The sequence below is a fragment of the Podarcis vaucheri genome, assembly GCF_965113315.1.
Source record: "Podarcis vaucheri genome assembly, chromosome: 7".
NCBI classification, from domain to species: Eukaryota; Metazoa; Chordata; class Lepidosauria; order Squamata; family Lacertidae; genus Podarcis; species Podarcis vaucheri.
Window position 1 is genome coordinate 86,521,661 of NC_138765.1, and position 12,803 is coordinate 86,534,463.

The 12,803-nt window shown below is 43.7% G+C and overlaps 1 protein-coding gene across 11 annotated transcripts in view; it reads right to left on the reverse strand.

Annotated features, from left to right (window-relative positions):
* Positions 1 to 745: 745 nt before the first annotated feature.
* Positions 746 to 12,803, reverse strand: part of SLC23A2 (solute carrier family 23 member 2) — an 81,873-nt gene continuing 69,815 nt past the window's right edge. For all 11 annotated transcript variants that reach the window (XM_082230078.1, XM_082230070.1, XM_082230075.1 and 8 more), the window contains 6 exons: positions 11,644 to 11,791; positions 9,859 to 9,964; positions 6,343 to 6,472; positions 4,441 to 4,578; positions 2,529 to 2,624; positions 746 to 1,186 (listed from right to left, as the gene is read on the reverse strand). In XM_082230078.1, the coding sequence (XP_082086204.1) occupies positions 951 to 1,186; positions 2,529 to 2,624; positions 4,441 to 4,578; positions 6,343 to 6,472; positions 9,859 to 9,964; positions 11,644 to 11,791 (854 nt within the window). In that variant the 3' untranslated portion in view covers positions 746 to 950. The remainder of the gene's footprint in view (positions 1,187 to 2,528; positions 2,625 to 4,440; positions 4,579 to 6,342; positions 6,473 to 9,858; positions 9,965 to 11,643; positions 11,792 to 12,803) is intronic.

Consider the following 12,803-nt stretch of genomic DNA (forward strand, 5'->3'; position numbering starts at 1 on the left):
AGAGTCTGAATGGCACCCACAGTGGGCCCCCGATACCCGTTAAACCACCCTGTGGACAGTGATGCACACACGGTCTCTCTTCTTTTAAAAGCAGGTCCCATGTTAAGCTCAGAAAGGGAGGAAAACACAAAGGCAACATTAACTGAAGGCTGTTTCTGGGACAGGCAGAACTGCATGAAGCAGGTCAGTACAAATCCAGAGACAACTAGATAGTTCCGTTCTCCATTGAGAAGTAGTGAATTTGGCTGCTTAATAAATATCACTTTTAAAAGACTGGCCTGAAGGGATGCAAGACAGTGAGCTGCTTAGGCAATCTGTCAGGTTCAGGGATGTGCAATTTGACGGCAGCCAGAGGCAAAGCCCCAGTCAACCCTGTCCACAAAAGGTGCTCAGCTAGGACTCGTTAAGCACCCCAGAGCCATGTCACTTTCTTAGGAACAGAAGCTTGTGCAAAGGCACCACTTGTCGGTACATCCAATACACAATGCTGGGAAGCTTTGAAAGCACTGTCTAGTATGGAACACTTTGGTATAATTTGCCAGAATAATGCCAACAAATGACTGGGGGCTTATGAGAGTTAAATAAAAAAATGGAATGTATCAGCTATAAAATGGGAAAGACACAGCCTGCTTAAGCGCCGTGTTTACAATATTTACCAATTTTGGATCTGGATTAAACGTTGAACAGTAGTTGCCCCGCCAAAATCAGCAAAAGCAATTCTAACAGTACTTCTTAAAAACAAAACAAAAAGCACAACGTAATTATAGAGAGACGTTATAGATAGCTATCACTGTCCACAATAGGAAAGCTATTTTTTTTAATCTGTTTCGGCTCTGGTTCCAGAATTCAAAATGCAGAAATACAAAAAACATAAAACAAAACAAGGTCAGCAAGGAACTGCAGAGGTGTCTGTCACTGCAGCTGGTCGACAGGGGCTGCAGCAGCAGGGGCTATACAGTGGCCTCCGAGTCCTCCTCCTCTGTGCTCTGGCAGCCACTGTTTTGCCTGAAGCCTTTCCATGTGTAGCCCATGAAGGTGGGGCTGATGGGTAAAAAGCGGAAGCATTTGTACTTCCTCACAAACTCCATGCCAAAAGGCAAGTCATAAGTTTCCATGCCATCGATGGATTTGCTGCCTTTGCACACTCCTTTCTTCCATTTCTGGATTCCTCTTTCTTCGGGGCTTCCTGGGTATCAAAAGGATAGGGAGAGAGCTGCATCAAGAGCTGAACATTGGAGACATAAGCCCCTCTCTAATAACACTGGGATTCATGGACACCCAATGAAACTGCATGCTGCAAGAAAGTCCTCCTTCATGCAACACAGAGTTAAACTATGGAACTTGTTCCCGCAGGTAAAGGTAAAGGACCCCTGGGCGGTTAAGTCCAGTCAAAGGCAATTATGGGGTTGCGGCGCTCATCGTGCTTTCAGGCCGAGGGAGCCGGCGTTTGTCCACAGACAACTTTCTGGGCTGTGAGTAACCGCTTCTGGCACAACGGGACACCATGATGAAAGCCAGAGCGCATGGAAATGTCGTTTACCTTCCCATCACAGTGGTAACTATTTATCTACTTGCACTGGTGTGCTTTCGAACTGCTAGGTTGGCAAAAGCTGGGACAGAGCAACGGGAGCTCACTACCGTTGTGTGGATTCGAACCCCCGACCTTCCAATCAGCGAGCCCAAGAGGCTCAGGGGTTTAGACCACAGAGCCGCCTGCGTCTCTCCTGCAGGAGACAGATATGGCCACCAACCTAGATGGCTTTAAAAGAGTAGACAAATTGATGGAGGAGAGGGTCATCAGTGACTGATAGCCATGATGGCAGTGCTCTTCCTCTCCAGTTGGAGGAACCAATGCTCCCCTGTTGCTAGAAACCAAAGGAGAGAAGGGTGCTTTTGTGCTCAGAGCCTGCTTGTGGGCTCCCCATGCAGTGGTGTCCAAACTTTTTTCAAAGAGGGCCAGATTTGATGAAGTGAAGGACTGTGAGGGCCGACCTAAGGGCCGACCAAACTTTTCTTAGGATTGAAGTTGTTGAGGGTTTTTTAGGATTTTATGCCAGGAAATAAACTGCCACAGGGGCCGGATTAAACCAATTAGGCCCCCGAAATGGACTTTGGACATGCCTGCATCAGGGCATCTGGTTGGCCACTGTGAGAACAGGGTGCTGGCCTAGAGGGGCTATTGGCTTTTTCCAGCAGGCTCTTCTTCTGTGCTTCTAAGCCCCTTTCACAGGAAAGCTCGCCCCACTCCATCGGCCTGAGCACTGAGTGGGATACCTGGAAAGTGATACTTGTGCAGTTGTGCACAGGGGCTCCAGCTGCCTCAGGGCAGTAGAAGGGGACCTACAAACCCATGAGCCACACAGAAATGAATGAGGATTCCCTAAGAGCACACAATTTGCACTGTTGGATTGTGTTCTGTGTCAACCTGTGGCTGTGCTGCGTATTTTCTGCCTCAAGCAGCACAGTGTCTTCAACTGGAAGGCAGGGGAGGGAAGCAGTGGGGAAAGGCAGCCTGTTGCACTACTCACCTGGAATGGTGTTGTCTAAAATAAATGCTACACAACCCCCAACGAACATGGCTGTAGTGAGAAGAACATTTAACACTTGATCAATGCTGGCTATTCCTACAAGAACAGAAAGGGGAGGGAGAGACTTAGAGCAAAATCTGAAGAGCCGCCATATTCATACACACAATTTCAGGAGCCAAAGCCACACTGTCCACACAGTACAAACACCTGGTGATGTGGATTGCTTAGCAATGCTCATATATTTATATTTATCATCATCATCATCATCATCATCATCATCATCATACCGGGGACTCAAGGAAACTTACAAAAATTAAAATGACTCAGATAAAATACAAAAAGCTAAAAACATATAAAAGACAATCATTTAAAAGTAATTAAGCAATAATAGAACTAAAACAATATATATTGCTATTCCACCCACCCTATCCCTCACATGGACACAATGGACAGCACTACTCAAAAGTCAGTTGGGAGGCAATTTCCCCTCCTACTAGGAAAGGGCTATAGTTCATTGGTAGAGCACAGGCCTTGGATGAAGACAGGTCTAGGTCCAGAATCAGGTAGCAAGTAGCAGTAGGGTCTCTGCCTGGCATCTTGGAAAACTGCTGCCAGTTAAGAGTAGGCAGTACTGGGCTGGATGGACCAATGGCCTGACTGAGTGTAAGCTGAGTTCATGGAACTGCAAGGGACCTCAAAAAGAAATTTAGTCCCACCTACTGCAGTAAATTTACTACTACAGCCTCTGCTTGATCACCACCTCTTACACTGTCAAAGAAGCATGCATCATCCAAGTCTAAATCATCTTTGATTTGAACCTGTTGTTTCAATCCTTTGGAACAAGAGAAAAAGAATCTGCTCCTTTTCCTATATGATAGTCTCTTCTCCTGGCTAAACATACCTAACAGACTCCCAGCTCTTAACTTGTTCGCCCTTGCCATCAGTGGTGGTCCCCAGTTTATGGAACACCCTCCCTAGTGAGGTGCTTCTGCTCCCACTATTAACTTTCAGGAAGAATTTGAAAACATTCCTGTTTACCCAGGCATTTCATGGCTGAGGGATACTGTCCCTGGCATGCCTGACATCACTGGATGGAATAATGTTTAACCGTAACCGCTTTCAGGTGTTATTAACTGTCACCGTTTTTATAATGTTTAAACTGCTCTAGAATGCCCCCCCCAATTGTGGATCTGGGCTCCTTCAGAAGGAAGGGTAGGATATAAATTTAACAAATAATAATAAGCAGAAAAAAGCATTGTGCATCTATCAACAGTATGTTCCCCAATTAATCTGTGGAAAGATCTATCTTGTAAAAGGGCCTAAAATGCAGATGGGTCCTGGCTCCCAGAAGTGGGCTTCTACAAACAGGCAGTAGTGCTGGTCAACCCATTTTTTATTCAGTTAACAGGGACTTACAACCAGTTGGCTAATTAAGTAATTACAGGGTTTTTTTTTTTTTTGTTTCTTTTTAACTAAAATAAATGTGTCTTTATCAAGATCCTGGGCATTTCACTTGAGTGCAAAGTAATTTACAGTAGATACCATAAAGCTCTCTTACCAGATTCAAAAAGCTTGAAAAAGCTTCTTAGAATTGTGGAGGATCCATGTTTAAGAGATATTTTTATTAACCATGGGGAAAGGGACCAAAGTCTCTTTCAGGGCTGCCCTATGAAGCCTTCAAGAACACGGAGTACGGCTGGCGAACCAAATCTTAGTCTGCAATTAAAGCTTTAAGTAATTATACCAGCTGACTGATTAACAATTGCAGCCACAGCTGACAGTACAGGTTGAAATGTTTACAAAATCCATTTCCACATGGGTTGTGTAAATGCATTTTTGTTCAGAACAAGATGTTTCAGCATAAGCTTATTTTAATACATGTAGTAGAATAAGAAAAAGGGAAATTTTGTACCTGTGACAAGTGGATTTTGTCGGAGGTAACTTGGAAGGACCAGTCCAAAGAAGATAGAAAATCCAAGCACAAAAAGGTTCCGAGAAGAGTTTAAATCTATGAACTGCAGGTTAGACAGTCCGACTGCAGTAATCATCCCTGAACAAGAACAAACAGGACAGGATTTTAGCCTCTACAGTATGCAATGTGAAATACTACACAGACCACCAGTATTTCCCTTCCATTAAAAAGCAAAAACAACCTCCATTTTTGCAGAAGGTAAGAGACGTATGTTCACTTAAGGATGCATAAATATACACTGATAGTTTGAAGACTTATGTTGGGCTGGGGTATTTTTTAGGGGGGATTGTTGGAGTTGTTGCTGTTACATTTTTTTATCTTTATGGTTTATGTCGAAATTGTTGGATTTGGTTGTGCATTTATGATGTTTTGCTTATTGTTTATGACTACTTTTCTTATGTTTGTAGTTGTGTAAAGATGGTCTTAACTTTGGAAAGGTGGCATACAAAAAAAGGGGGGGATTGATTTATTATGTTTCATGCCTGGCCTTGGGAGTCTGCGGTGATGTGTACCAAGCCGATACATAAATAACATTATGTTTTAAGAATATAAGAGCCTGCTAGAACAGGGCAATGGCCTTTATAGTCCAGCTTCCTGTTCTCACAGTGGCCAGCCAGCTGCCTGTGGGAAACCCACAAACAGGACCTTAGTACAAGAGCAGTCCTCTCCCTTCCTACTATTTCCAGCAAATCTGCTCCACTTCCCAGTGGGGAGGAGTTGTGGAGGACCACGTGGCCACCCACTCCCCACCGGGGGCGGGGGACTCTGTCCCCCATTGCCTGGGGGATCCTGGCCACGTCAGAGCCTGCCAGCCAACCCGCTGGCCAGGGGGGGGGGCGTGGCCAGGGCCGTTTAAATTGGAGGAGCGAGCCAGAGGACTTCCTCTTTGGCTCGCTTCCTCAATCACCCGCGCCCCCCTCCCTATTTTGCAGGTTAGGCAATGGCCTTGCTATGGACTTCGGTTGGTCGCCTTGGTTGTCCGAGGGGCCTGGTAGGAATTTTTCCACCTGGCAAATGGGCACTGGCCACTTGGTTTCCGCCTACCTCGTAGCAAACGTCACAACTTTGTTAGGGTTGCAGTTAGGCATTGTTTGACCTTGTGTGTGGGAGGGGAGGTGTGGCCATCACCTGCCCCTCCATGCTTAAGGGTATTCCGTTAAAGGAATCAGGGGGGGGGGAGGGGGGTTGATCTAGTCTGAAGCCCAGCTGGGGGCTAAGGCCTTGACACGACCCCGATGGGAACAGCAGAATGAGCTTGAGTTGGTTTGCATCGACAGGGCTCCCCCTACTGGTGACCTACCCTTACTGGGACTTCCTGCACAATGGGCAGGAGTCAGATATAGCCAGGTCCAATCAATGCCTAAGCCAGTACCGCTCACATTCTTTAATTTCAATAAAGTTGTGGCCAAAATTTGCCCAATAACGTAAACCTAATACCCGTGTCCTTATGTGAGTTATTTCCAACGAAGGGCTGGGGGCTGGGGGGTCTCGACACGCAACTGGTATTCAGAAGCACTGCTGGCTCCAATTGTGGAAGGAGACCACAGCCACCAGTTCTTTCTGTAAAACTGCACAGCATTACTCAGCAGCCTAACAAACAATGGGGGAGATGTGTGCCAGTCTACTAAGGTTTTGACCCTTTCAGCTCATGCAAACAGGTGGGTTGCACCCTGAAGCAGCATCACCAGACATCAAAGTGAGCATCTGGAAGGCACTTCTCCCAAGCAAGTCCATGAGGAAAGACAGGAGACTCGGCTGACAGCTGGAGAAGTGGCAGCTGACATGGCTGCACACAGAGCTCATTGCTAACAGGCAAAAATATAAGGAGGGAAATTCAAATACCAAAGAGCGTGCAGAAGAGAGCGCCAAGCACTGGGTCAGGGAGGGACGCAAAGAGGGCGCTGAACTTGCCAACCATTCCAAGCAACAACATGAACGCTGCCCCGTACTGAATCACTCGCCGACTTCCAACCTACGAATCACACAACAAAAAGGGAGATAAATTACAATATTTCTGGCAGTTGCTCTTAGAATCATAGAGTTGGAAGGGACCCAAGAGTCATCTAGTCCAGCCCCCTGGGATGCAGGAATCTCAGCTAACGCATCCAGGACAGATGGCTTAAAAACTTCCAAGGAAGGAGCGTCCACAACCGCCCGAGGGAGACTGTTCCACTGTCTTGTTCATGATGACAACTTGTGATTTCATCACAAAGTTGTAAAACTGACATGGGAAACTTTTAGCCCTCCAGATGCGGGCGAACTACAACACTCATCAGTCAGTGGCTGTGCTTGCTAGGGCTGACGGCTGCTGTAGTTCAGCAGCTCTGGAAAAAATATAGAATCTTTAGCTGATTTAAATGCAATATTCCATTTCCACACTTGATGGCTCACTTGTTCGTGATGGCTCTCTGCTGAAGGACAAGAAGGATCCTCCTCAATGGGGGGGGGGGGTGTTTGGTGAGATCTGTGTATCGATATGCAGGTGGGTCTTTTTTAATTACTGGAGCACTGCACTGCCAGCCACAGAACAATCTCTCTGAGTCAATTCGGGGACCGCAGTGAAGGGGAAGGACTAGGGGTAGCTGCAACAACAGCTGCAGAGGAAACAGATTAGGGACTCAGTGGCACAGAGAATTAAAAGCCTCTGTTATTAGATGGATATCCCAACTAAACCTCACCATCTCCTGCTAGTTTGGTGAAAGCTGCCTGACCTCGGCTTTTTCCTTGCTCCACAACCCCAGCAAGTTTAAAACTTTTTATTTTTATTTTTCAAACACTCTACAGGCCGATTCCCTATGGCCACAGTTATCATGTGATCACTTGACAGGATGATACTGCAGGCCAGTATGTTATCATGTGTTCCCAGTATTTATCAATGGAAGCAAACTGATAAAGCCACTTGATACATTCCACATCAGCTGAATGTGAGACCTGGCAATACAGATTTGTGCTTTGGGGCATTTTAGTTCAAAAAGACTATTTTTGTAGAGTTACATAACACAGAGACATTTCCATTGCTTGGGGCTACACTCTTTGAAGAGCTCAACTGAACAAAAGCGATGCTTTGCACGAAACAAAGCTTCTCAGGAGAAGCACAAATCAATTCCTTGCGAAGTTTTTGCGCTGACAGTTTAACACACAAGCAGCAGAGTCCATGTGACAATCAACATTCACTTGACTTGAGTCACACTGTGTGTGTGGGCAAAGGTCTCTTCCACCACACGTTCCCATTGCTTTATTTAGTGCTATCTATACAATGAAAAAGGTTACGAACAAAGGCAATCTGCACTGGCAGAACATACCTCTTTGAAAACATTTCCCATGCTATTTTCCTTAAACAGCCTTTATTTCTACTACAATCCCATAAACAGACATTTTGCCCTAAGGGGATGTATAAAGTGGCAGCTTTATACACTTTGGAATTCTCTGCCTACTGATATCAAGCAGGTGCCTTCACTGTATTCTTTTCTTATGCCTGCTAAAAATGCTATTGTTTAGACAAGCTCAGAAAGTTGATGTGAATTCTCATCAGTTTTAGTATTTTAATATTTTTATATGTTTTAACTGTAAACCACTTTCAGTGTATGCATTCTATGAAGTAAACACGTAATACATAAAGTGCCTTTGTAACATTTGCTTGTACCATGTTCAGAAATTATTTAATCCATGACTGGAAATGACGAGATCAAGGTAAAACAGATGTGACAGGTCCCTAGATAACTGCAGACAGCCAATATTAGGCTATGGAAATGGGGCCAACCCACTACTGCACTTCCATGTACAGTGGTACCTCTAGTTACGAACTTAATTCATTCCGGAGGTCCATTCTTAACCTGAAACTGTTCTTAACTAGAGGTGTGCTTTCGCTAATGGGGCCTCTTGCTGCCGCTGTGACGCCGGCACATGATTTCTGTTCTCATCATCCTGCGGCAAAGTTATCAACTCGAGGTAACTCTTCCAAGTTAGCAGAGTTTGTAACCTGAAGCGTATGTAACTTGAGGTACCACTGTATTTTTGTAAGAAACCTCGCGCTCCCTGCCTAAAAAAATTTGCATCCAGTAGATGGCGATGTTCATATTCAGATTTCACAAGCAAATCACTGATGATAAAAAAGAAAGATTTAAGGGCCAAGCTACGCATGACTCTAGAAATCTTGTGTCTTTAAGCACCTGTCCCCATCATGTATAAAACATGCTGGATGGAAGTACAACTTGCAGCACAAGATGTGGGGTGGCGGGAGGAGATGCTGAAACCACCACCTTCATTCCCCGCAAACCATTCCTCAAGGATATTAAACTGTATGCATATACACAGCTTATTTATTTCATTTATAAAAGTATTTATGTACTACCTACTATGGTGAGTTTCAAGGCAATGTCTAACAAGACTATTAAAACAATGACATCTTTATACAAATCAAACTAAAGTGCAGTTGATACACATAATTTAATAATATTACTGGAACTAAACATCAGAAACTATTTAGATTACATTAGATTTATTGAATTTATGTATCGCTTCGCACACAAAAGGAGTGTGATTTTTAATATACTAAAATACAATATACAATAAGAATACAATTTTAACAAGTGTCACAATATCATTGGTGTTGGCACTTGTTAGATCCCAAAGGGGTTTCACATGTGACTTTTATAGCGTTTTAACTCACCACACCCCAGCATTCCACTTTAATAATAATAATAATAATAATAATAATAATAATAATAATAATATTTATTTATACCCCGCCCTCCCCAGCCAAGGCTGGGCTCAGAGCGGCTTACAAGCAATAATAAAAACAAGTTGAATGATTACAACTTAAAAACAAAATTAAAATACAACATTAAAATATTGAAACATTAAAATATTAAAATGTGGCCTCATCGCAGGAGGAGAAGGAAAGGAAAAAAGAAAGAGAGGGAGGGAATCAAATTGGCTCCAAGCCAAAGGCCAGGTGGAACAACTCTGTCTTACAGGCCCTGCGGAAAGAAATCAGATCCTGCAGGGCCCTGGTCTCATGAGACAGAGCGTTCCACCAGGCCGGAGCCAGAGTTGAAAAGGTTTTAAGTGGGAACAACCATCCCATTTCATATTTGCAAATGATAATGGAGAGTTGAGTCCAGCTTTTTCATGCAGTGACACGTGAAACATCTCATGTTCACTGATCTTTAAGTACTCTGACTGCAAGAGGGTGCATTTTTAAAATAATAATAACAACGCCAGAGCAATCAGACTGTGTTTTCTATGTACAACTTTAACTGAACTCTGCTCTTGAGCAAGTACCTCTCTCTTCACTAGGCATGTGCAGGGGAAGCTCCCACCGTGATAAATTTCAAGCTTATTTGAACAGATATGTACCTTCGTAATCCCCAAGACTCCAATGTTGGGGCTAGAGGAAGTAGATCCATTCCCAGTGCCAAACACTCCATCTAATACACAGGAAAGGCCTTCTATGAAAATGCCCCTGCAATTAGAAGAAAAATGTTGAGATTACGCTATATAGCATGTTAGAAAAGCATGAAAACTAGTCAAGGCCAGGCAAACACTCAAGCAGGACTGGCAGCCACTGTAGTTAAGGGCTGGGTATTTTACAGTTAAAGACGTCATCAATTGGTCAAATATTCTTATGCATTTGTAACACAGAATACAGTGGAACCTCAGAAGCCAAACACCTTTGAACTCGAACATTTCGGATCCCAAACAATTGAAACCCGGAAGTGATTGTTCTGGTTTTCGAACGATTTTCGGAAGCCGAACGTCCGGTGTGGCTTCCAATTAGCTGCAGGATGCTCCTGCAGCCAATCAAAAGCTGCACTTTGGAAGCTGAACGCTTTGGAAGTCAAATGGACTTCCGGAATGGATTCTGTTCTACTTCCAAGGTACGACTGTACTACAAATAAAACAAAGTGATTCCCCCCCCCCCTGACCTCATACAAGCAAAAGGAAAAAGCCACACCATCTCCTGGCCTGCAGTAGAAAGATCCAAGAAAACTCAAGCCCATTAGAGACATCCTCTTCCTGACCTTCTCATCTCTGCCTCTTCTGCAGTTCTTGCCAACTCTCACTTTCTGGATTCCTTGTGTCCTTTCCAGCTGCCTAACATTTTTTAAGGAAACTCACACTAACTTTTGTCTTTACATATGAAACTTCTGCTATTGTCTTTCACTAAGCCGCCCTGAGCCCGGTCTTGGCTGGGGAGGGCGGAGTATAAATAAAATATTATTATTATTATTATTATTATTATTATTATTATTATTACTACTACTACTACTACTACTGCATAGGGGTCACAAATTGATATCTAGCTTCTCAGTATGATTCTTTTTCATTCTAGCATCTACTGAATGGTCTGTTTTTAATGTATGCATTATTATATTATATATTATTGTTCTGTACGAATTTGTCACTGCACTGATGTTGTATTTCTTACGTATTGTTGCATATTATTTTTGTTATGGAATTGTTATCAGGATTGTTGATCTTTGCTATGCATTGTGCTCCCACTGCTACTGTACAGTGCTTTGAGCATATTTTTTTATGGAAAGGCATCATATCAATAAACATGTTGATTCTACATTTTAAAAGTATTTAGACACCCTGAACTTTACAGTCATGATGGGGAGAGAGAAAGAGGTAGTCAGCTGGCCGGTCAGCTGACCACCTTGCCAATTCAAATATTTTGAAGCCAAGTCAAACTGGATGTTTGGCAGGGCAATGTAGGACACAAGGAATCCAGAACATGATTGAGAAGGATGCAGTGGAGTGATTTTTTCTCTGCGGCTGCTCAGTGCAAACACGACCACAGAACCATTTCTTGATTATTCAACACTTTCTGACTTGCGGATGAACGTGTAATTGTCCCTAGTGAAAACAGGTTAGAAGTAAGTCAATGTGATATGAAATCTGCCTGTGGGATTTGACCAATTAAGGTAGTTTGATCATCGACATCACTAATTGATGCTGCAATATCGAGTTATGAGTATCCACATGCAAAATCATCCTCATATATGCTACAGTTCTGAATTTTTGGGTCCCAAAAGTCTATAATATTGCAAAACCTGAAAGAAGTTAGGACTTTGAATCCAGGGAAACGGGGCACAGCAATGGGTGAGAAGGAAGCAAAGTCTTTTCCAGGAGGCTTACCTGTTTATTGCATGGATTGGTGGTGGAGGAGCACAAGATAACCTCGCACAGGCATAATAATCGCCAATTGATTCAATGATGCTAGCAACCACGGCACTGAGCATTCCTATCACACCTGCAGCTGATATTGTAGGTAATCCCCATTGAACTGTGAAGACAAAAAAACCCATAATCGTTCTTACTGTATTTAAAGCAAAGTGACTTTTAAGGTGTAAAATGTTCTCTTAGCTCATAGGATGGCTAATTTCTGGGTTTTAGGGGTGGGCAATAGCATTTCTTTTCAAAACAGTGGTCATGCCACACAAACTGACACTTCATATGTAGTTAGCCAGTATAATGAATTGGTACCATCAGGAGGGCTTCCCACACGCATTTACATAGAATCAGAATTGTAGATTTAGGTGGAACCCCATGGGTCATGTGGTCCAACTCCCTGAAATGCGGGAGTCTCAACACACAGTCCGCCACCCAATTTGAAACCATACCGTACCCTGCTTAGCTTTTGCAATACTGAGCCTAGGGTTTGTTGATCAGAATGTAGGCGGTTTGAATCCCTGTGACGGGGAGAGCTCCCATTGTTCAGTCATAAGCTCCTGCCAACCTAGCGGTTCAAAAGCACCTCAAAGTGCAAGCAGATAAATAGGTAACCCTCCAGCGGAAAGGTAAACGACATTTCCGTGCACTGTTCTGGTTTTGCCAGAGGTGGCTTAGTCATGCTGGCCACATGACCCAGAAAAACTGTCTAGAGACAAACGTCGGCTGCCTCGGCTAGTAAAGCGACACGAGTGCCGCAACCTCAGAGTCATTCGCGACTGGACTTAACTGTCAGGGGTACCTTTACTTTTACCTTAGCAGTTTTATTAGCATCACATACAGATAGGTTTACCTGCACATCACATTTTTAAACTCCAAAAATTAGATTAAAAATAATGTGGAATATTTATCTAATGCAACCTGTCTATTTTCCTCCTGAGTGGAAGCATGGACAACCTTTACCAGAGGTTATTGGACCAGACTGCCTTGAGAACTGCATCTGCCGGTTGCCCACTCTCATCTTAGATTATACAGACCCCCCCCCCACTAAAGCGGAATCTGCCTTTAGAACTGACCTACCAAACATGGTGTGGCCAAAGAGAAAGGGGGTTATTTTGCTGACATAG